A 22,541-nucleotide genomic window follows, 5' to 3' on the forward strand; every position below is an offset into this window, starting at 1 on the left:
GCGTTCCCTCCCGAGCTCTGGGCCTCTGCACTGTCTGTTCCCCTGACCCCCGACCCTCTGGCATCTTGGGTGTTCCGCTCACCGTCTAACGCGGACTAGTCGCCCACCACCTTTCCCCAATCAGCCGTCTCCCTGGGACGCATCTCGCTGTCCGGGCTGCAGGGGCTCGTTCATTTGAGGATGGGAGCACGACCTCCACTGCCCCTGTCTTAGGCGGCCCGACGGTCTCCTCACCGCTCCGCCCCCGCCCAGGCCCCTGGAGCCGCTGGGGGAGCCAGGAGGAATTTATCTTTGACTGGCGCGGGCTGGGATTTGTCCGGCTCTGATGCCAACGAGGAAGACGTGCGGATAACGAAGTAAGTGTCCCCCGCCCCTGCGCTCCGGCCAGTCCCCAGACGCCCCGGGGCAGCCTGGGAAAGGGCAGGAGACCACCCTGGTCGATCGGTCCTTCTAGGCGCGTTCCCCACGGGGCATTCTGGCGCCGGGCCCTTGTCCCCTCGGCGCATCTAATTTCCAATCCAAGCCCCGCGCAGTTATGCGGCCTGCGAAAATGTTGGTCACCCAGCTCTCCTCGGACAGTCAGTGGCGGAAATTGGCTTCAGAGCTGGTGTGGGCTTCAAGTGAAAGGAACGACTCCCTCCCGCCTCCTCTCGCCCCCAGCAGAGCAAGCCCCGGGCGGGGGGTGGGGTGGGGTGGGGGAGAGGCAGGCCCGCGTGGGTTCCTAGGAGCCGTCAAAGGTTTTTGACGCTGGCCATTCCCATAGAATTTTCTCCTGTGCTTGCGGCAGTGGAGGGGAAAGGCGGCACAACTTTCCCGTGTCCTCTAAGATGCAGCGCACGGCTGGGAGGGCCTCTTGGGTGACCGGACCTGAAATCCTGGGAGCCTGGTGATAGATGCTGGGCACAGGCCACGGCGGCCCAGCAGAGAGCCAGGATCCCACGCCCAGCACCCGGCACCCTGCGCCGGGGCAGTCGGGCCTAGGCCGTCCCGCGCGGGCATCAGGGAAGGAAGGTTGGCCAGAGTTGACAGCTAGCACGGCACAAACCTCGGTGTCGAGAGACAGAAATCAAGAAATGTCATTAAAAGTGCAGGCCATAAAATAAGGGAGAAGAAAGGCCCGACGAGAGATAGGCAGAAAAAGGGAGAACATGGAAATAAGAAAAAGCATATATACTTAAGCCCAGCGTATGAAGACCCGTTGATTTTTAAAATAACAAATCTCGGTGTGATTATGAAAGACAGACGACCTTTGACTAAATAACATATGAAAAAAATTGGGAGTGGGGGAGGATGGGGGGAAAAGTCTGAGTAGATTCCCGACAAAAACGTCAGTGAGAAGCAATCTGAGGTATAAAAATGTCCTCCAAAGTGAACTTTATGCTTTGAGCACTGGAGCAAACTATCATGTAATGCGCAAAAATGCGTTCGGGATCAAATTATTTTTTTTTAAAGTAATTAAAACCAATTCTTTTCTTGAGTGTGATTTTGTTTTAAAACTGTTTGGAAATAAGCCACTTGAGGAATATAAAACAAAACCAAACAAAACTTTTGAATCATCATAATTTATTTACTGTTTTAAAAAGTAGAATATCCTAGCAAAAGATACAAATATTATTTAAAATTTCTTATTGTCGAAATTAAACATGCTGGAAATAATCACTTACTTCAGTTGAAATAAGGTCAATACAAAAATTGTGTAGTAAAAAGCTTATGTAATTTGAAACAGAAAAGGCCTTCATTAGAGACAAAACTCAAGAGGAGAAAGAAAAAAAAACCCATACCGGGCATATATCACAAAAATCCCTAAAATTCTTCCTTTTTAAATCGAAAGAAATTTGTAAAATTTCTGAACACAAATCTCCAAACATTCAAAATACATTTTTGGTAATAATTCATAGTATTTGCCATTTTCTTTTACGTTAAATGCAATTTAAAATTTTTGAGTTCTTTTGCCCCAAATGATAGATTTGTTCATTACCAAAAATTATCAAGAGTAAACTCCAATTAAAAGAAAAATCAATGAATTAAAAAGAGTGCAGAATCTGAAAACAAACTAGCCACAATGTACATTTAATTGTACTTAACTGTAAACTTTATTTAAATCGCCCGTCTCAGGGGTTTAATAATTTAGAATCAATAGTTCCTTTCAAAACATAATAAAATATTTACACTTTATAAAATATTAACCGATTAACAATACGGCTGTGTTGTTTATAAGAGTGTAACTGAAGTCTCCATAATCATGCTGTTGACATAAGCCTGTGAGGTTAGCGAAGTGATCCTTCGCAAAATGTAAATGAAGATCTTCAGACAGTGGTGTTTATAAAATAGCTCATTAATGACTTAAGATTGAATCGCTCCAACCATTCGCATCATCAGATATAATAATAGTGACGAATCAGACAGGAAAGATCCTGGCTAAACCATTTGCATTTTTTTCCAGAAGTACTGAAGTCCTAATATCACCAATTCTTCTAAGTTCCTGGACATTGATCCGGAGGAGGATTCTGCAGTTCAACACCAAGGTAAGGAAAGAAACAGCATTATTATCGTTGTTAAGGTATTAATAAGAAATGCGCCTTTTCCCCATTTTGAAAACGGGCTTAAACTTTTGACAGTGGTAGTAGTTGGCTTTTGCAACACCCTCTTCCCATTCCGACTTGATATTACAAATTTTTTAAAAAAGTTTGTCAATCGAACTTACAGTTTGTTTCTTTGCAGCCCCAAACCTTTTAGCTAGCACCACGAAGTTGGTTTGCTAGAGCCACTTTGTTCTCACAGACTCCGAATTGTGCGTTTTCTCTAACTCGTTCTTTTGGGGAGGTGGGAGGGGGATGAGGTTGTGGAGGGCACAGGGAAAAGCAAACGCAGCCTAAAACCCCCAGGCTGGCTCCCCGAAGCTTTGCTATCCATCTCGCTTCCTTTCTCCGCTCGTCTCCCACCGCCTCTCGGGTCGCCTAGCGCTCCTTTGGAACTTGGTGGGCGGCGACTGGGTGCGGGGTCCTTCGGATTCTGGGCTCTGAGACTTAGGCCGGGGGCAGGTTTCACTTCTGGGACCCTTTCTCTTCCAGAGTCTCCCCCGCCTCTCAGTTTCCTGCTTTTGAGGGGAGGCCAGGTGCACGCCGCGCGCCGGTTCGTGCGGCGAGTGGACGGCGGCCTGGCCCCGGGTACTCTGGGCTGACGCGGCTTCCCGCAGCGGGTGCACCCGACCGAGATTTCCATAATTGCCCCCCGAGCGCGTTTCCCGAGATCGAATTTAGTTTGGCCCTCTGGCGCCGCCGTAGAGTCAGCGCTTCTTAAGGGAGACCGGCGGCTCAGGCGACGAGATGGTTGGGAGTCCTCGGGGTCCCAGGGGTTAGGAGGGAGAACCAAGGTGTGCGGAAGCGACTAGAGATACCGCCAGCTCAGGAGGCTTCATTGGCCTCAAGACGGTTGGGGACGCGTCCACATTTTCCCGCTTCAGGTCGGGACCGGGAGTGTCAGCAGGCGCCCCCGGGGTCTCGCAGGGGCCGCGGCTCCTTCCCACGTGCTTTCTTTAAGGAGGTTCCGCGTCCAAGAGGGATCTTAGGGACAAAAGCGCGGCCAGAGCCCGGTCTGCTCGGCTAGCGCCCGGGCCACCTTAAATGAGCACCGCGGCCGGAGCCGGGCTACGGGCGACTGCGGCCGCGGGAGTCGGCAAAAGTTTGTGGCTCAGTTACGCCTTCTCAGGACCTGCTGGGGACGCCCCCGCACGGCCTCCCCCGGGATGGGGAGGCCGGGTCCCCACCGCACAGCTCTGACCGCGCTCTCAGCCTAGGGCCCGAGCGGCTTGGGATCCCAGGAGTCCCAGCCCAGCAGCCAGCGGACAGGGAGCCCCGCCGCCCTCGCTGCCACCGCGTCACGGCCTGCAGGCTGCCCGGGCTGCGCCGCTCGAGATGTCGCCGGCGCTGCGAGCGCTCCAGGGACGTCATCCAGGGATGCTCCCCGCCCTGCGACCCTCCTGCAGCCCCCTTCCCTGTGCCACCCGCCGCCCGGCGGGCAGTGCTGGTGCTCCTGCCATTCGGGACACCCGGGCTATTGTTCTGGACCCACGGCAGCGCCAACTGTGAGGGAGAAGCGGCCTTCCTAGCGCGTGCGGCAGCGCGGCGGGCCCGGACGGCTGGCTCCGCACGGAGGGGGAGCTCGAAGGCACCGGGAAAAGTTGTTCGGAGGGGCGGAGGCGGTGCGTGGTGGGCGGAGGCGGTGGGTGGGGGAGGTGATAGCCCTCCTATCTCCAAAGTCGAAAGTACTCCGCGTAGTTAGCAGAACCCGGAGCCGAGGCAGCCGTGGTTGCCTCCTGCGCGTGGGTCTGTGCCTCCGCCGGGAGACGAGGCAACCGCCGCCTACCTTGCCGCCGCCTCCGAGCCGGGACTAGTGTGCCTCAGGGCTGGGCGAGGCGGCCGCGCCCTGGACCCGCCGCGAGGAGGAGGAGGAGCACGAGACCCCGGGCCCCAGCTCCCGCCTGTACCCGGGCGCACCCACCCACCAGCCGCGGCCACCGCCTCGCGAGGCCCTCGGTTCCCTGCCATAGGTCCCCCGCCGCGCCGCGCGCGCGCGGTCCTCGCCACACCGCTCTCCCACGGCCGACTCTCTCCTTCCTCCTTCTCCCTCCTCCCTGCTTCCCACCCGCCCCTCTCCAGTCCCTCTGCCTCCTCTGCAGCTCCGCCGCTGTTCGGTCGCCGGCCTCACAGCGATTGATTGATTGATGTTTAATTTCCTGCCAGGCGGGCCCCCCTCCCCCCGCAACCTCCCCGGCCCTCCTCCCCGCCCCCCCACTCTCCTCCTTCAATGCGGTGGACCAGTCTGGCTCGGGTTTAGATCTTTTCCCCCCAACCCCCATCCCAAAATAACCCAGAGACTTCCCCTACCCCCACCCCAAATTATTATTTTGAAGGCGCTAGATCTGGGGACGGACAGGGGGAGGGGGAGAAATCGGAAACCGAGGACAACCCAAAAGGACTCACTTTGCCTGATGACTCAACGCAACTAATAATCATCTCCCTCTCACTGTGTCTCTCTGCGGCTTGTCAGTGAGTCCGGCTTCGGCTGCTGGCGGCGGCGGCCGAAAGGGGAGTGGCTGGAGGTGACAGCTTGGGCGGCCGCCGCTTTTCCTCCCGCGTGCGGTCCCAGGTCCCTGCGCCTTCTCGCTTCTCGGTGGCACCGGCCCTACGGCTCCGGCCGCGCCTCCTCGCGAGCTAGCCGCCCTGCGAAGCGGCAGCCCCGGCCCGCCTCCGCCGCCTCCCAGTTTTCAGCCCTTTCTCGCCAGAACGGGTCTCCTTCCCGAAGGTGTGAAAAGGCTTTTTCAGCCTCCTTCTCTCTTCTCCCCTCCTCTGTCGCCTCCTCCCGCGCTCGCTCGGGTGTTCCTTTGGAGGAGCCCTCCTTTCCCTCTTCTCCTCCTCCCTCTACTCCCCCCCCCCCCCATCATCATCATCATCATAACAACCATCGCCGCACTAAGAAGACACCCTGACCCAGGACCCTAAACGTTTGGACCTGGGAAAGAGGAAAGGGAAAGGAGGAAAGAGAAAGGAAGACTAGGAGAACACTGCAAGGCAAATCACCAGAAACTTTCCACCCTGGATTCTCTACTTTTGCTCCATGGACAGAGCCCCAGCCAGCCAAGTTACAGACAGACTGTGAGCAGTAAGTACTCAGCGCGAAGGCGCCCGCGCCAGGCTCCGGAGTTCGGGGAAGCCCCGGGTCCTGCTGAGTTCCCTCCCCGCAGCTCTCGCGCTGTTCGTTAGACAGCGCAGCCGAGGGAATCCGGGCGGAACCTTCGCCCTCAGCCCTGGCGCTCTGTCTCTGCATCACTCGCATCTCTTCTCACCTCTCCTCTGCCACCCCCACCTTGTCTCCTTGAGCCGTGGCCACGCGGCTTCTCCCACGGCCAGAGCGCCCGCGAGGATTCCCAGCGCACTTTGTTGTGCCGGGTTCCTCCTGCTTCTTGGGGATGTCAGTGACAATGTGAGTGCCGTTTCATCAGGTGTTTCCTCCTCCGCCGCCCCCCAAAAATCCGGGGGTGCCGAGATCTGCGGGTTCCGTGAGGAGCGCGCTGCCAGCCAGGCGACCCAGTAGAAAACTTTTTGGAGAGATTTTAAGATTGGGTTTGATGAAGGCTGCTCCCGCACTTAATAATTTAAATGCTTTTGCTTTTGTAATTTATGCGGAAGAGCTTTTTAAAAAATCACTCAGGATCGGATGAAGATTAGAACTTTCCAAAATAATAACGATTGTAGACCCCGCTTGAGGTTATTTTGATGAATACTGCCAAGTGTTTGGGGATGCTTATTAATGTGGAATCAGGGTTGATTTTGTGCAGAGTGTGTGTGTGTCCCAGGACGTGCTCGGTAAAGGTAAAAAGCGGGTATTCAAGGGTCTTTTTGGCAGGCCTTTGCCTACTGCCCCGCGATTCAGAGCGCATTCTTCTTGTGGTTAATTTGTTTTCATATGGACTTACGTACACCCGCACCCACTCCTTGAGTGAGTGAGATGTCTTCTTAGGAAGTTCACTCCTTTCGCAGCCCTGACCCCCCGACAGCAAGGTCGGCGCACTGGAGAACGGTTTATGTCAACCCTGTCCCAATGAATGGATTACTTCTGGGCGCCCTGGGCGGACTTCGTGACCCAGAGCTAACTTCTGGGAGCAGCGACTGGGCAGAATCGCGGCACCCCAAGTTCTGGGTTTCCTTTGGGCCGCCCAGTGTAAGGTTGGGACCGGCTTCCCTGTTCGGGCTCCTCGGGCAGCGTGGGAGGAAGTTTGTGTGGCTTTGGTGCCGCGCTCTGCCACTGGCCTAAACGTCTATCACGTGTGTGAGCGGTTTTCCCTCTTTTTTTTTTCCCTCCCCCTTTCCCCCCCCCGCCCCCTCCCTAGGTCCCTGTGCATTTTATTGCGACCTGCCGGTGGGAACTTTGTCTCCGAGTCGGAGCAGCATGGAGCGGCGGAGCGAGAGCCCGTGTCTGCGGGACAGCCCCGACCGGCGGAGCGGCAGCCCCGACGTCAAGGGTCCTCCCCCGGTGAAGGTGGCCCGGCTGGAGCAGAACGGCAGTCCCATGGGAGCCCGCGGGAGGCCCAACGGCGCCGTGGCCAAGGCCGTGGGAGGTAACAGCCCGGAGCAGGGAGGCGCGCGCAGCCCGCGGCCGGGTGATAAAGGCCCGGGTGTCAGGGTTCAGGTTGATTAGGCGATGTCGCGGTGTAGGATTACAGGAAGTGAATTCCAGGTTGCCAAATAATGCCCCCGTCGCCTCTCCTCTGCAACTGGTAGCTTCATCTCGAGTTAAAACAAGAAAGTGGTTTACCCGGAGGGTGGCATTTTTTGGGCACTTTGCCACTGTGTGCTGAGGTGTTGGCAGGTTTATGTCACAGCCAGCTTAACTGTTTCTAGATTTTCCTAGAGAGCTTTTTAGTGATTTAACTCTTTTGCCTTGTCTCAGAGTATCTGTTGTAGGGATGAAGTTTAGGTGCGTTCGCTTTTATGGACTAATGTTTAATGCTCAGGTTAGTACAGGAGCAAGTGTTGGTGTTACTTTGTAGTTAGGACAGTGCTTCGAGACAAATGATTAACAACTGGGAATATTTCCAGCCACATTTCAAGTGGGAAATAAGGAATCACTACGAATCTGTCAGGCCCTTAGAGACTTTAATGCTACCGTTTTTTTAAAAATAAAGTTTAAAGTCATATGCATTTGTAACTTTGTTATGAATTATAGCACAACAGGTAAAAATAGCATAGTAGTCTTATTGACTGCCTGCTGTTTTTCTTTCCAAGAATTTAATATTACTTAAAATCTTTCGTAGTTTTTGCTGTTTAAACAACCACTTTCTTTTGAAGTGGTTAGGGAAAGTAATTTTATAAAATAAAGATATGCAAGAAATTTAAACATTATTAAAATATTTTGAAGTTTATATGACATTTCCTTAGTTGTTTTTTAAATATAAATGTACAGTTCTACATGGCAGGCAGTTTTTTTGTGTTTGACGTAAATTACTAGTTTAATCTTTTTTTTTTTTTGCTTCTAAAGGTTTTTTCCCCCCTAATATTTTCAGTAGTAGTCTGTTTAATAGAATTCTTATATTAGCCAGCCTGAAATGAAACAAAACCCTGGCAAAAGTTAGGGATAAATTCCCATGTTCTAAAGAGCCATAGTTTGTATTTCCAAGTAAAGCCTTAATTCGAAATATCCACTCCCTTTTAAAGACATTTTATAAACAGACAACAGACAATTTATAAAAGAACACGTTTTTATTTTTACTTATTTTGCTATTACTATTTCTTCATGGTAGACATTCAAGAAGGTTTGCCTTAGTTCCTTACATTAATCATCTCCCTTGAGAAGCACTCATTCTCTCAGTTTTAGAAGCTTTAACTAAATTATTTGACCATAGATTGTGGCTTATGTATCTTTCAGTTTAGGGACTTGAAGATATACTTTAATGAAGCAAAAGAAAACTTGATAGTTTTGTGACTCACTTTTTAGAAATAGTGTTTATTAATGTGTTGTCTTGAGATTGAAGCAATAACTTTGGACTTTTCGGATCATTTTTTAGTATATGCATATAAGAAAGAAAAATATATGGTGAATATGGTGGGACCCAATGTGAGATGGTTATGATAAGTGCTGGTAATGTTGGATTGAAAAACTTTTGGAAATCCTTGAGAGGATGTGTTCTCAAAGTGGCCTTATGCATTAAAGAAAAAAACCTGGACTGAAATTTTGGTTTCTTTCTAAGCTCACTAAATTGAAAGAAGTCTCTAAACATTTTAGAATGTAATGGTTACCAATTGTGCTTCCCTACAAAAAGTTTTTTTTTCCCCTATATCTTACTGAAGGAAACTGCCTGATTTTGTTGACCTAGGGATACCCTCAGTGTAAAATAGTGGTTACTTTTCATATTTTCTGAGACTATGATTCACATTTGGCCACTTACCATAAATTTGATATAGACAAATATTATTAAGTCTTGGTGAGGAATAATAAATTTGTTTCGACAAGCTCGTATAGTCACTTTTTTCTGAGCTTTAACTTAATTTAGTAATATCAAAGGTCTTAGCTGCTTCCCAAACTGAAAATAAAGATGACATTATTTTGTCTCAGTAAGTACCATTTATGATACTTAACAGTAAAGCGGTTACAATAGTTTACCTATGGTGGATTTTTAAAGATTTTTTTATAAGAAAGATTTTACTCGATAGAATTTAATAGATTGTTTGGAAAGATTTTAATTTAGAAAGCTTTCAAATATAACAACTTAGGATGTAAAATTTTAATAGTACAAAGTTTTCTTATGAATGTTAATGATTATTTTGTGGGTTTAAGTTTATATAGTTTCCAAATGTACATTGAGATGTTAATAATTTTATTTCATTATGACTTTTAATCATGTATATAGACTGGAGAAAAGCAAAGCCTTTTTAAAAATGCACGTTCTAAATTTTAAAAATGTTTAAAATATATTTCTATTTAGCGGTTCTTTTATAATTGAAATAAGTTTTTTTTTAGAACATAGAATAAATATAAAATAGATTATATTTCTATCACCCTACCTCCTTTTGTTTAAATTTTCTTTATGAAGCAATATAATAAGTATAGAAAACTACAAAAATATTTGTAGCTCTGCATCATTTATTACCATTTTCAGATATATTGCGGTCTTGTCAATGTTGTAAAGATGGCTATAATCATATATATTTTAAAAATAGAGCTCAAAATTTGGGAGGATGTATTTGTCAATCTTCAATGATTCTCTTTTTAAATGCTCTCCCTCTAAAAATAGGGGAAATCATTAAGTTAATTGGTTGCTCAATAAAATGTCAGTTTATCTTACTGCTTCTGATAAATAGGTGAATAAATGCTTCTGAATGCATTGGTTACCCTAATAAATTCTGTTGCTGTTATTCTACCTTTTTTAGGGAGAGAGAGAGTTTGCTATGTTTTTGATGAGAACTAAAAAAAAAAGAGAGAGACATAATTTTAGTGTCTGGATTTGACTAGATGAGGTGGTAGAAACACTGTCACAGTCTTCAGGGTTCTGTTTTAATAGGGGACTTAAGAGTGTGTTGTTTACAATGTGGTTAGCTTTAGAAGAGTATTAGAAAGTAGATCAATTTTGTTTTGTATTTCTAACACTTTGTAGGCTATATTTGCTCTTATCTAAGCAGTGCGTTTTAAAGCATGTATGTAATAAAATATAAGTGCTCATATGTGTATGACAGTCAGCTTTTATAGAAGGTCCTGGAAAAAAAAAAGGCTAATATCTCTTTAAAAAACATATGAAGGCTGGGAGAGAGTTTAGAGCAAGCAAGAGCACCATGGTGTTGACAGCTTTATATCCCTGCTGGGTAACATTCACTTACTAGAATTGGCGTCCTCTCTCAGCTAGTAATTCACTCCATAAGGATTTTGAAAAAGGATGATTAATGGTGGGGAAATTTATATTTGTGAAATTGTTGATTAAAACTTACAGATCTATTTGAAGATTTAGAAAAAGAAAAGATTATTAAGGATGATGAATATAAGAATCAGATGATCCTTTTACCACCATTAGCATAAGTACCTAAAATGTTCTGCTGTATGTAATGCTTCAGCCACACAACCTACAGCATAAAATGAAAGTGATGCCAATCAAGTTTCCAGAGGAAGCAAGGCAATTCTGCTTTCCTCCTGGACTGCTGAAAGGCGCTGGCCAGTTGTGCTTTAATAGCAATAAATTACTGTGCTTCATTCATTGTTAACACAAGCATTTTCATTTTTTAATGTTTGGCTTAAAGAAGAACTTTTCAGACAGCTTTATTTAAACTGAATGAACAGCGCTTGAGTATACCAGATGGTGTATTTGCTGATAGGAGGCATTAAACATCAGAAATCTTTTTGATATTTTTCATTTTCTTATGAATTTTGATGACTTTTTTGTGTGTTAAATCTTCTAGAGTTCAAGGAAAAATGTTTAAACACTGAGAATATCTTGATTTTTTTGAAAAAAATAGCTTTTTGGGGAAAAATTAGTTTTTAAAATAACTTTAATTTTGTTGAAGAATTGTCTGTTGAAGTTATCTTGTAACTCTTTGACCCGAAGTAAACCTATTCTTCTTGCTACCAGGCAGCCCTTTCAAGAACATAACTGTCTTGTTGCAAGGGGAAAAAATATCATTATGCAATACACACTGATGTACTCAAATAGGGAAGCAAATGTGATCATGATTGTTGCGCAGGGCCTCATTTAGAGCTGAACACTGTCTACAACAACAGTTAGTTTAATTGTCTGCATGTGGAACATTTCCTTTTAGATAAGAGTAAAAGAAATGCAGTTCAGGTCAGGTGTAGTCACCATATGAGCAGTTGTAGAGAGATATTTTACTTTTTGAAAGGAGGGCAGATATGAAAGAGTATAGATATTGACCTATTGAAATGTATAAAATATTTAGAAATTTGAAACGTATTGTCAACATAGGCAAAATGGAGAAAACTCATTAAATTCATTTTAACCTAGGATGTTATACCATTATGCTTGTAGGGAAGACTCGTTATTACTTTAAAAGTGAAAAGGTTGTATTTCGGTCTTGTACTCCACTTTTTTTTTTTTTTTTTTTTAAGGGTTTAAGATCTTTTAAATAGAATGAACTTAGGCTTTGGGGTCATCCAACAATCTAGCATGTCCTCTGTAGTTTTGCTGAGGTAGAAAAATAGCCCTCTCTAAAGTGTTTTCAGTCCTTGGCCTGTTATTAAAATAAAGATATACTTGGTTAAAAAAATATATGCAATGGAACATACACATTAAACAGAACATAGGGTATCCGCCCCTCAAAGTCTTGAGCATAATTTGATGTTTTGAGTAATTTTGGAAGCCTTATATTCCATCAGTAGAAACCCCACTGACCATTATATATTCAAGATCATCTGCAGTGAAATGTGTGTGTGTGTGTGTGTGTGAGTGTGTGTGTGTGTTGGAACTGCATAGATGTCCCTTAAGGCATCTGTTTTCTAACCACTGCAGACAATAAGCAGTATCCTCTTTTTTCAGGGGGTTGTGACTAAGAGTGTCAATCTGTACATATTAGATATCCTGTGTTAATTCTTTTCTCCTTGTGTGAATGTGTGTATATATTTTGCTTATCTATCTCTGTAGGGAGGGAAACAGACTAATCATAATTTATTAGATATCTAAGAATGTTAATTTTGAGTTATTTTAAGAATATGGAGATTAGTTTTATTCCAGGCAAGACATGGTAATTATTTGGTGTATCTGACAAGGCGTATCTGGTAAGCAGTCAAATTTGGTGGTGCTACTTTGATAATTTAAAACTCTTTTTTAAGATTCAATGTGGAGACAGTTTATATGATATATGAAAAAGACAAATTGACAGAGTTAGATGAATTTCAAATTGCATTATTTTCTTTTGTCTTTTTAGAGTTTTTAGGTTTCTTTTTTTTGACTGAAAATAAAGTAGAAAACTTATGTTTCCAGTATAGAGCAAAATGACAATTTCTCATCATTAAAAAAGTTTTTTATAACTAGTAATCTCACATTAGGTGCCAAAAACATGTACATAGTTTATTTCATTTCAAGAAGCCAAACTTTATCTTACATAGCATGTAAATAAAGTTATTTATACTCTTTTACCTAATAAGTAGGCTTTTTTTTTTAACCTATGTAACTAATGTGTGGTAACATAGTTTTACTATCTTCCTTACATGAATGCTGAGATACAATGGCATTTTGGAACGTATTTAAGGATGGAGCATTTGACAAAAGTTGTATGTGTAACAGTTTGTCAGTGGAAAGTGACAAGTGGGAAATGACAAATGAAATGTTGGCATCATCACTCTTTATTTTGATAAAAATGTCTCAATTTGCAGTGATATAATACTGTTTCATTTTATTTCATGAGTTGTGTGAGATGCATAAGGGGAATTTAGATTTTGTGAACGGAAAATTAGCAGCCTAAACTCTCTTTTCTGAAGCTTTGGCAGCAAGTTCCCCCTCCCCCCCAACTCCCCAAGAATAAGAACAGCAGTGAAATGTTGGATCTAACTCATACATTTTAACTCATTACTTTTTGGAAAAAAAGAAAGAAAGAAAGAAAGGAAGGAAGGAAGCAAGGGAAGGAAGGAAGGAAGGGACAGGGAGAGGGAGAGAGAGAAAAGAAAGAAAGAAAAGAACTGAAAATGGTTTCAAGTAGGAGACATTTATGCTCAGCTCAAAAAATGAAGAAGCGAGTTTGCCTTTTGTTTTCTTTATAGGGATTTAAAAATGAGTGATTTCCTTCTGCTGACTTTGTATTGGGCCTTTCTCACTTCCAATTACCACTGCTCTCCATCCTTAATTTAGGGTGTCAATGTGGAGAGCCATGAATTCCTTTTATTTTAAGGTGCAACAGAGGTTTGGAAATGTCTATGCGTTAAAAATTGATTTTTATATACAGAGGATTCATCATCCTACTACTTACGGATAATGTGATAGATATTTCAAAGTCAGAGTAGACTGCCCTGCGTGGAATTGAGGTATGAGTCAAAACAAAAGCCAGTTGAGAACTTACAGATTTCCAAAAAAGTACAGATGTGGCCTCTATAGGGTGTGATTTTCTTTATTTTCTGAAGTCAGTGAGCAACCAAACATTTATTTTCTTCTTTTACATGAAACAAGCCCCACAAGGACTTCATGCTATACAGTGTTTATGTAAAAATGCTCTATGGTGGAGTTTTCAAAATCATGGAACTCCATCTCTACATATAATTTTTTTTGCTTTCAATTAACAGAATTGTTTTGCTGTTTAATAGCAAGTGATTTAAAAATTGTGGTAATATCAGTATAATTACGAGGCAGTGAAAGGGTGCATCAAAAATTGTCTTCTACAACTTGTCTTTGGCTTCTCATTTGCAAAGTTTTACTTATTCCAGATTTTTTATTAACCAGGTAAAAATGACCTAAAATGGAGTAAATGTGCCATAGATATACAATTATGGCAGTTGGGCTTATGGTGTGTATTTTTTCCATTTTTAACTGATGTGTATACCTTTGAAAATTTTTTAAATAAACTAGTGAATATTATAGTTATTAGTTTGACAAATGCTTAAAATGAAGAAAAATCCTTAATAGAAATTTCAAGAATTTGAACCTTGCAATAAAGTTATGAGCAAATTATGGCAGTCTTATATTGTACTAAGAATATTATTTGTGCTTATGACACATTAGGGTAGTAAAACTCTCTGAGGGATGTATATTTCAATTTTAATTGCTCCCAGTATTATTACTGTTGGTTAGTGGGTGAGGCGGATTAGGTTCTGCCCTTAACTAGTTGCCTTATCATTGGAATGGAGTTCTACCTTAGCACAGTGGGCTGTTAAACTATAGCATAACGTAACAAAAAAGATTAAAAAGTTAAGGGGAAACCCTTCAAGCTACCGTATATGAAAAGGGGTGCATTTCACACCAGAGTAAATGTTTGGTGCCTACTGATGGTTGCACAGTTATTGAAATGTGCACAGCAGCTCAGTGACTTTGTTTTGTTGAAGACTTGCACAGATATGAACAAATTAATAGAGACTCTAGTTAGAGAAAATGTTTTCCAAAGCACTAAGATCTGACAGAGGTGATTTTCACTTTTCATAGAAACAATTTTAATTTCATAATGTTAAGGACAGATATCTTTTATTTCTTTTAAAAATATTTTTTACTTTTTAAAAAAAATTTGGCTAGAAAACAAGTGTATCCATTCTTTTATAACTGACTAAGATTGATTTTCAAATTTCCTGATTATTCCCCACATTAAAATTGCATGTTTTTCTTGCGTTGGTTCCAATTATTTATACATACATATAAGAAAAGCAAAAATTGATAGCTTGTAAGGAAAACGCATTCATATCAAAACTCTTCAAATAGCAATGTTTTCAAAACATTATTATTTCTTTTTGGTTAACAGAACAAGAGCTTTCTTTAGTCATAACCCAAAGATGCTAACAGAGCGGCATGATAAATGTCTCTTTAAGTGTCGTAGTAAAAGAAAATGACATGCCTTCTGAGGCAGTGGAGAGTTTATGTTGTTTCGGACCCATTTCCCAAGCAGTGATCGAAAACGGATTACAATAACAATTATACAGTCAGAAGATGCAATATCCATTTCTGCTTTAATTTAGTGAAAGAATAATAAAAACATCATTAAGAAAAATGAGGGGGACCTGTCACACGACGTACAAATTTTTAGTCTTGAAGAAGATGCAGAATAACTCAAGTACTTTTCACTTACTTTGCTGTATTTATTAGCTAAAATCTGTTTTGGGGAGAGACCATTTGGTTCTTGCTCCTCCCTGGGAAGTTCAGAGAGGAGCCCCCGGGAGGTAGTTGCTCAGGAGACATGAGAAGTGCTCGCTGATTTGTCTTCACATACAGTTTACGATGGGAAATCAGTTTCTTATATTCCACCTGAGGTGTAAATACCTTCTCTCTTTCTCTTTCTCTCTCTCTCTCTCTCTCTCTCTCTCTCTCTTTCTCTTTTTCATCTATGTAAATGGAAGTAAAAAGTAATGAATGTTCCTCTTGTTACAAAGTCCTGCAAAGTAAGGGTTAGGTGTGGTCTCTGGATCTGCTGTTCTTCCTCCCCTGGCTGAAGGGGAGGGAGAAAGTTGAAGGTGAATAATGAGCACCCTTATTTTTTCTCGGTTCACGTGGGGTGTTGGGGACCCCGAGTTTCCACATGGACACATCACCTGACATTCATGTAGGTGACATAGACTGTCACCTGAGATGCACAGGATCTGGCCTCCATCTGCAATCATTGGAACCATTGAATCGATAATCCTTCACAATGCTGAGCCTCCAGCCCTCATTACCCAGAGTAGAGCTTTCAGCAACTTGGAGCGAGCTGGCTGGCAGCCGCTGAAATCAGTGGCTAGCGTTCTTTCACCCTAGGCTGTATTTCTTACTCTATTCATAGAATTGCGTGTGCCTGGAAACTTGGGTGATGACAGTGGAGTTAGCTCAGACAGTGGAGTTAACCCCTGCTCGTTGTGGGAATACTGAAACCGCAAATGGTGTTGGCCATCAAAGCAGCTGGAGCCCAAGGTTGGGCTTAGTGGACAGAGATAGAGGAGACTGTTTCTTTGGTCTGTAGCCAGGAGTTTTCTTGGGTTCAGTATTTAAAAACCTTCCTGAAAGCAAAATGAAAGGAATAAGATAGGCAGTAAACCCTTCCTGGTGGAGTTCTCATGATCCCAGAATTGTCCCAAGCATAATCCCTTTCAGACTGGAATTTATGTCATACAGCTCAAAAGGCTTTTTTTTTTTTTTAAATTCAGTTTAGAGAGTCTAGTTAATAGTGCCTTCATTAAAATACTTTTGTCAGCAGAAGGTTTTTCAGTTTTAACATTTACATAACCTAACATCATCGACTAATGCCACGAGCTTTAAGGGTCTATTAGTGGTTCCGTTTTTTTTCTGGGCTTTATAATTTAAACCTAAACATTAATTCTGGGAGGAACTTGGCATAATGTCTTTTTGCCTTGGAGGGAATTTTTGTTGTACAATCAAAAAAAAAACCTATATATTTTTTTCATACAGTCACCTTCTCCATGTCTCCCCTCCCCTAAGTAAATAGCAGTTAAATAGTCAGGGTTTTAAAACGGCTTATTTAAATCAAAAAAAGAAGTGATTATTTTAGGTGAATTTAACAATTTTCCATTAGTTCATATTGCAAACTAGTGCTTTTGATATTAACAAAAAAGATCTGTGAGGCTGCTAATGTAATGAAAATATTTTTCCTCTCTCATACTAAAGTCATGTGGCAAATTTTTTTTAATAAAATTATATTTGAGAACCCTTGAAACTTACAAATCAGTTACCTGTCTTATTTATTAGAAGCTGAGAGACGTAAAAAATTCTTTATGTCACCTGAAATTATAGCATTGACTAGGAGGAAAGAAGTTGGGATCTCAGTATTAAGTAATAAAGGGACTAAATTTCCCAGTATTAGTTATTTTGGAAAACATACTTAAACTAGCATTCTTAAAATGATCTTTTAAATATATGATATTAATACTATGTTAAAGTTGAGTTATTATAGGAATCTGGTTACAAGGTAATTGTGAAATTAAGAAACAATTGAGGAAACCCTGTGATGATCAGTTGCCATGATCTGCAAACCAGAAAGTGTTCAGAACCCTAGGAAGAATGCATGCCTGGAAATCGCTCATGGAGGAGAGTGAGGCTAAGTTAGGGTTCTCCTGAAGCTTTGCCGGCTTTCAGCTTACCAGGCTCCATTTAGACAGATTTTTTCCTGTATGTAGGTTTGGCAGATGTGGTATTAGATGACCAAATACCCTTCATTATTGAGGAGCGGTATTATAAGAGGAGCAAATTGTTCACTGAAAGGGAAGTTATTACACATTTAAGACCCAAGTAAAGACATTTTACAAGGGTAAACCAGGTGATTCTGATTTTTTTTTTCCTTCTTAAATGGATCTCCAGGTAATATTCAGCACAACTCACTCTATTTACAGGTCCATTCATATAGTAAGCTTGAGCCTTCAGCACGTTTTTACAGGTAACTTATAACCAAACCCCACCGCCCCCCAAACTAGAGCTTACTATTGAAAGCCTGCCAGTGCCGTCACAAACGGTCATTAGTTCCCAAGAGACTTGGAGGAAAAAAGAACTGGAGGAGAATGCCATGACTTCAGTAAGAACCATTTTGCTGCATGTGTATATTTTTGCTGCCATGGCAAAACTGTCTGGGGGCTGACCTTCATATTCAGAACTGATACCACACACTCTCCCATGGAAATGTATAGAATTCCAATTAGCACAGGGTCAGAGTATAAATGTACCTCTTTTCACACTGTTCCAAGTGGTTAGTGGAAGACAAGCTGCAAAGTAATTCCCTTAGTCCCCCAATAAAAAGATTTATGGCAAGATAATTCTCGGCCCCATAATGGGAGTGTTGTAGGTTTGCGTTTGATATTTATAAGACTGAAATACAGTCCATGTGCCCAAACTAAGCATTTATTGTAAACAAGTTAACTGCCGAGAGGTTATATTCTGTCCAACATAATTATATTGAAGATTGATGTATAGCTTGAAAGCAGGTTTGAGGGAGACAGTTCTTTTTAACCAAGGAAGGCTTCTGAGACGCAGCTCTTTTCTTCCTTTGATGTGAGTCAGTGAAGTCGTCTTTCTCACAGCCAGCCTCTCATGTATATAATAAACACAGGCTTGCTCTCTGAAAACATATCTGTTTGTCGATCCTACTTCTATTAGCAAAATAAAGAAATGAACCTATATTCACTGAAGCTGTTAGGTATAGTTTCTTTTATCATCTTTACCTGGACCTGGGCAGTGATGGTGCTAAGATAACATAGTTGCTGTCAGTACGGCAGGCAGGTGAGTTCACACACAAGCCTAAACCTACATCTCTGAGTTAACCTCCAAAAGAACCCCTTTCTCCTTTAATGCAAATTTTGAAAAAGAGCCTTTGCCTTGTCTTTCTGTTATCTTGTGTTGAGCTTGTGAGATGAGAACTATTTTTGAAATTGTGGCCTCCCGGGATGGGGAGAAACTATACTGATACGCTTCATTTTATGGCTCAGAAATTATTCTAGAGTTAAAGAACTTGTGAATCCAGGGAGTCTAGGGAGAATGAAATCTTTCTGAGGTTGAGATATTCCATATCTGGGATTACCCCCAATTTAAAATAGTACAGTGCTCTTCCAGGGTTTCTGTGCTTTAAGGAAGGTAGAAACTTACATTTTCTTTAGGATAAAGATTTATGACTTTTTTTTCCAGGAGAAAAAAAAAGGGTTTTTGTGACACTTTTCAAAGATAGTTAAAAATGGAATAACATTCCTCATTTGGTTGGGTGGTATCCTTTAGATAACATTAAGAATGAGAATAAGAGTTTCAATGGATTTACATGCAGTGGCTGAAATGGTCTCTTTGGTTTTTTAATATCAAACTTAATAGTGTCTTTTGGAAATGATATAAATTATAAAGGGGATGTCAGAAACATAACGTGAAAAAAAGCAGTATAATAGTTTTCTCTGTTGTGATTTTCTTATTTAAATAATTGCTATAAATTGTACAGGTACATATAAGCTTAAAATATCTTGTGTGGGAAGTATTCCATCAGTGGGGACCTGAGTTTCCCCAGTCTGTGTGCTGGGTTTTATTAACTTCATCTCAGTCACAATAATAATACCCTATGTATTGCCATCCAGAGAGCCCAGTGTACCCTTAGGGAACTGCAGAATACACAGCATGATTTTGACTTTCTTGCTTTCTCCTCCTGTTCTTTTCTTTTTCTTCTCCCAGTGTTAGCCATTTCAAGGACCTGGTTGCTGTTACATCTCAGTGGAGGCATTTGTTGGGTATAAGAATGAGAGTGGCTTTTAGTGATTGGGAAAGGATGGTAATGGCTGCCTGTCTGTTTAAGCTCGGCCTTGTGAAACCTGCATTCATTTCACAGTGACGATCTTTATACATCTATTAAACATCCATATATGTTTTGCTGTTTGAACCCTAAACATAGACAGTAGGATTTCCTCTTGTAAGGGAGAAAGTCTTTATTTTTCACTATACAAACTTTACCTTTTCAGATTTTTATTTGATAAAAATCTCTCCACTCTAGTATGATTTCCTTTGGGGCTTTGCACCAGTGTTTGATCTCAACTTTTAATAATTTTGGTGAGTTAAACTCCCCAAAGAAAACATGCTTGTGCTCTGAAATATTCCCACTAGAAATCTGGGTAGTCTTGTCTTATTGAGAGCCGAGTGCTTGATTCCTTTATTAATTCCTTGCTAGAGAACCTCAGTACAGTTAAGCTTTCCTTACCACTACACTGGAGAAATCAATCAAGGGTTTTTATTTTAATTATTAAATTAGATAAAATAACATTTAAGGCAGAGCTTAAAACCTGAGATGACGAAGCAAATGTTAGTATAAAGATAATTTTTATTAACTCCTTTTTTGACTCCTGGGGCTCTGAGTTGCAAATAGCTTTTCCAGAGAGGATAATAAGAATGAAGGGAGCGGCAAGTACATCTCTAGTTCAATACTATTTAAAAAATTATCCTCCCAGAAACCTTCGGAATAAAATTTTACTTAACGGAGAAAGGAAATCCTAATGTTGATGAATTATGGTACAGTCATTTCAGCATGCCATTGAGTCTCAAGGCTTACTAATATATGCATTTCTAACCCAGTGAGAAAAGAACCTCAAGAATTTAGTTTTGAACTTGGGGATACTTACACAGTATGCCATATGTTTGAACTCTTCTGTGATACACAGACTTGCATATTCTACTTTTTTTCCTTTTCTTAATTTTTTTTTTTTGATTCTGGGATCAGTAAACATTTTGTCTCTCTGTAGTTACTACATTTAGAAGAGATGCCGCAGTCCTTCAGTGCAGGACTTGGGTAGGACTGCAGATAAGATGCCCAGGGCTCCAGGATGTGCACAGTCACAGAGCACAGTGCTGCTACCCAACAGAGTCCTACGCCAGTTGACTGTGATGCCTTCGTGGTGATAAACCAACAATTTCTGTGGACAGTGGTCGTGCAGGGTCCTGTGGTCTGGTGCGCTTCCCCCAGAGAACATGGAGTGAGCTCCTGAATCCACTTGTGTGGATCCTTTCCTAGAAAGCTTTCCTTGTCTACCAATGCTGAATGCTGTGTAGTAGGGCCAAAGTGATGTGGACAAGTTAGGTGGCCAGGGAGTCATGAGACTTTAGAACCGACACTGCCTATTAATGGTGGTTACTAATGTCTAGGTGGAATTAGCATTTTGTTAAAATAAACATTTCTTTTGGGCCTGCTGCAGGTCAGCCTGGGAGTGGAAGGGAGAGTGGGAGGGTGAAGACTTAATCTAAGTCCAGTTCATGTTGGAGAAGGAAAAGACCGGCCTCTCCTTCACTCTAACTGGACATTCTTGACAGCTGGGAATTTAGTTCCTTGGGTCAGGCTTGCTGTGGCTGTGTTCCCAGGTGTAGCTCAGGCATTTTTGTTTAGATAAGTAGCTACACTGTGCCTCCTGTGTGCCTGTGAAATCCCGTTTTGCAGATTGCCAGGCCAACTTGATCCTGCCACTGCGTTTGTATAACTGAAGAGTATTGAGAGACCTGGAGTTTATCCTTCAGCCTTCAGATCTGACTTCAGGTTGAATTGTGGCCTCTCAGTTTGGGGACAGGCCTGGAATCAGAGGTCTGGAAGACCAGAACCCATCTCCCTTCCCTACCACTTTAAACCCAATTTGAGCCTTTGAGGTGATAAGTGAGAGGACCAGAGTTTACTAGGCCATCCCTACCCCTGGCCTATTTTTCGTTCTTATCTTCCAAAGTTAAGATCTGCCCCAGGGGCTGCACAGTAGTGTCTGGTTTTACTAGAGAGATTTCTGAAAATAAAATATTTCTTGGTAGTCTTACCTCTCCCCACCTCCCCACAGAGGAAGTGGCATCAAGGAGCTATATTGTTAAAGCTTTACTTGGAGGCCTAATTCTCAGGTCTAAGCAACTGGGTCATGGATGAACAGGAGATCGAATTTCTGCATATGTGGCTTCGTTTGCACTTAGAGTAATTATTAAGTGCATTTTGCCTTCCCCATAATTGTAGGATTGACTGGTCTTCCACCTGTGAACAACCCAGGACTTTCAGCTGTCCCCCCTCTGTCTCTGCTCCTGCTTCCTCTTCGGGAAGAGTTAAAAACAAAACCAACAACAAAAATGAATGAATCCTTCTGAGAATCTGTAGTTCATAAGCAAAAGACAGAAAGGAACTTTGGAAAGTGGAGCAGTTTAGGGGAGCTTGGAGGTCCTCTGGGCCACCCATGGGTGGCTCCTTTGCCCCCAGATGTTTTTGTTCTTCCCCCTCAAGACTGGTGAAAGCGTGTTATGACAGTACCTCAAATTCTTTCCATTAGAAGTTAATGTGGGATACAATGTACTTCTTTTATAATGAAAATATATCTGAGGAAATTAAGGGGCTACCAAGCCATTAAAACAGTGAAGTGTAGCATCTTTTTATCTATTAATCTCTTTGGAATTTCAGCCCCTGGGGGAATGGGAGGCTGGAGTGGAATGTGGAGCCTGGGGCCACCAGAGCTCAGGAGGTTAGTCCCTGGGAGTGAAGAGCAGAGGCAGAAAAGAAGAGAGTAGGGAAGACACACTTGATCCATTTTGAGATTTTGCCTGGGACCCCAAGAAGGAGGTGAGGAACACCCTATCCTTTCTTTCTATTTCTGGTAGCAATTCTTAGCGCTCAAACTTGCCTTTATTGTTTTAGGGTGGGAGGAAGCATCTACAGGTTAATATTGGCGAGTTCTTTCTATTCTTGTCTGTGACGCAGGGTGTGTGTGTGAATGTGAGTGTGTGCTTGTGCGTGTGTGAGAGAAACAGAGACAGAGAGGGAGAGGATATGAGGTTAAAGAGCAAGGAAGTGGTTGTTTTGTTTTTCTAGTAAATTTGCAATAAGAAAAGATAGTTGCCACCCCTCACTCCCTTCTCTGCCAGTCCTTTGGAAAACCCTGTATTATTCACTTGGTCTCCA

General features: G+C 42.6%; 1 protein-coding gene across 3 annotated transcripts in view; it reads left to right on the forward strand.

The window, feature by feature from the left end:
- Window positions 1-2,246: 2,246 nt before the first annotated feature.
- SATB2 (SATB homeobox 2) overlaps window positions 2,247-22,541 on the forward strand; it is a 191,116-nt gene continuing 170,821 nt past the window's right edge. The window contains exons 1-2 of one of the 3 annotated variants that reach the window (XM_029224494.1): window positions 2,247-2,525; window positions 6,890-7,117. In XM_029224494.1, coding sequence (XP_029080327.1) covers window positions 6,949-7,117 — 169 coding nt within the window. In that variant the 5' untranslated portion in view covers window positions 2,247-2,525; window positions 6,890-6,948. Of the gene's footprint in view, window positions 2,526-4,913; window positions 5,662-6,641; window positions 6,726-6,889; window positions 7,118-22,541 lie in introns of those variants that run through there. The other 2 variants (XM_029224493.1, XM_029224496.1) reach the window with 2 other exon arrangements.

Source organism: Monodon monoceros, unplaced genomic scaffold, assembly GCF_005190385.1.
Source record: "Monodon monoceros isolate NGI ecotype Baffin Bay Population unplaced genomic scaffold, NGI_Narwhal_1 Super_Scaffold_16, whole genome shotgun sequence".
NCBI lineage: Eukaryota > Metazoa > Chordata > Mammalia > Artiodactyla > Monodontidae > Monodon > Monodon monoceros.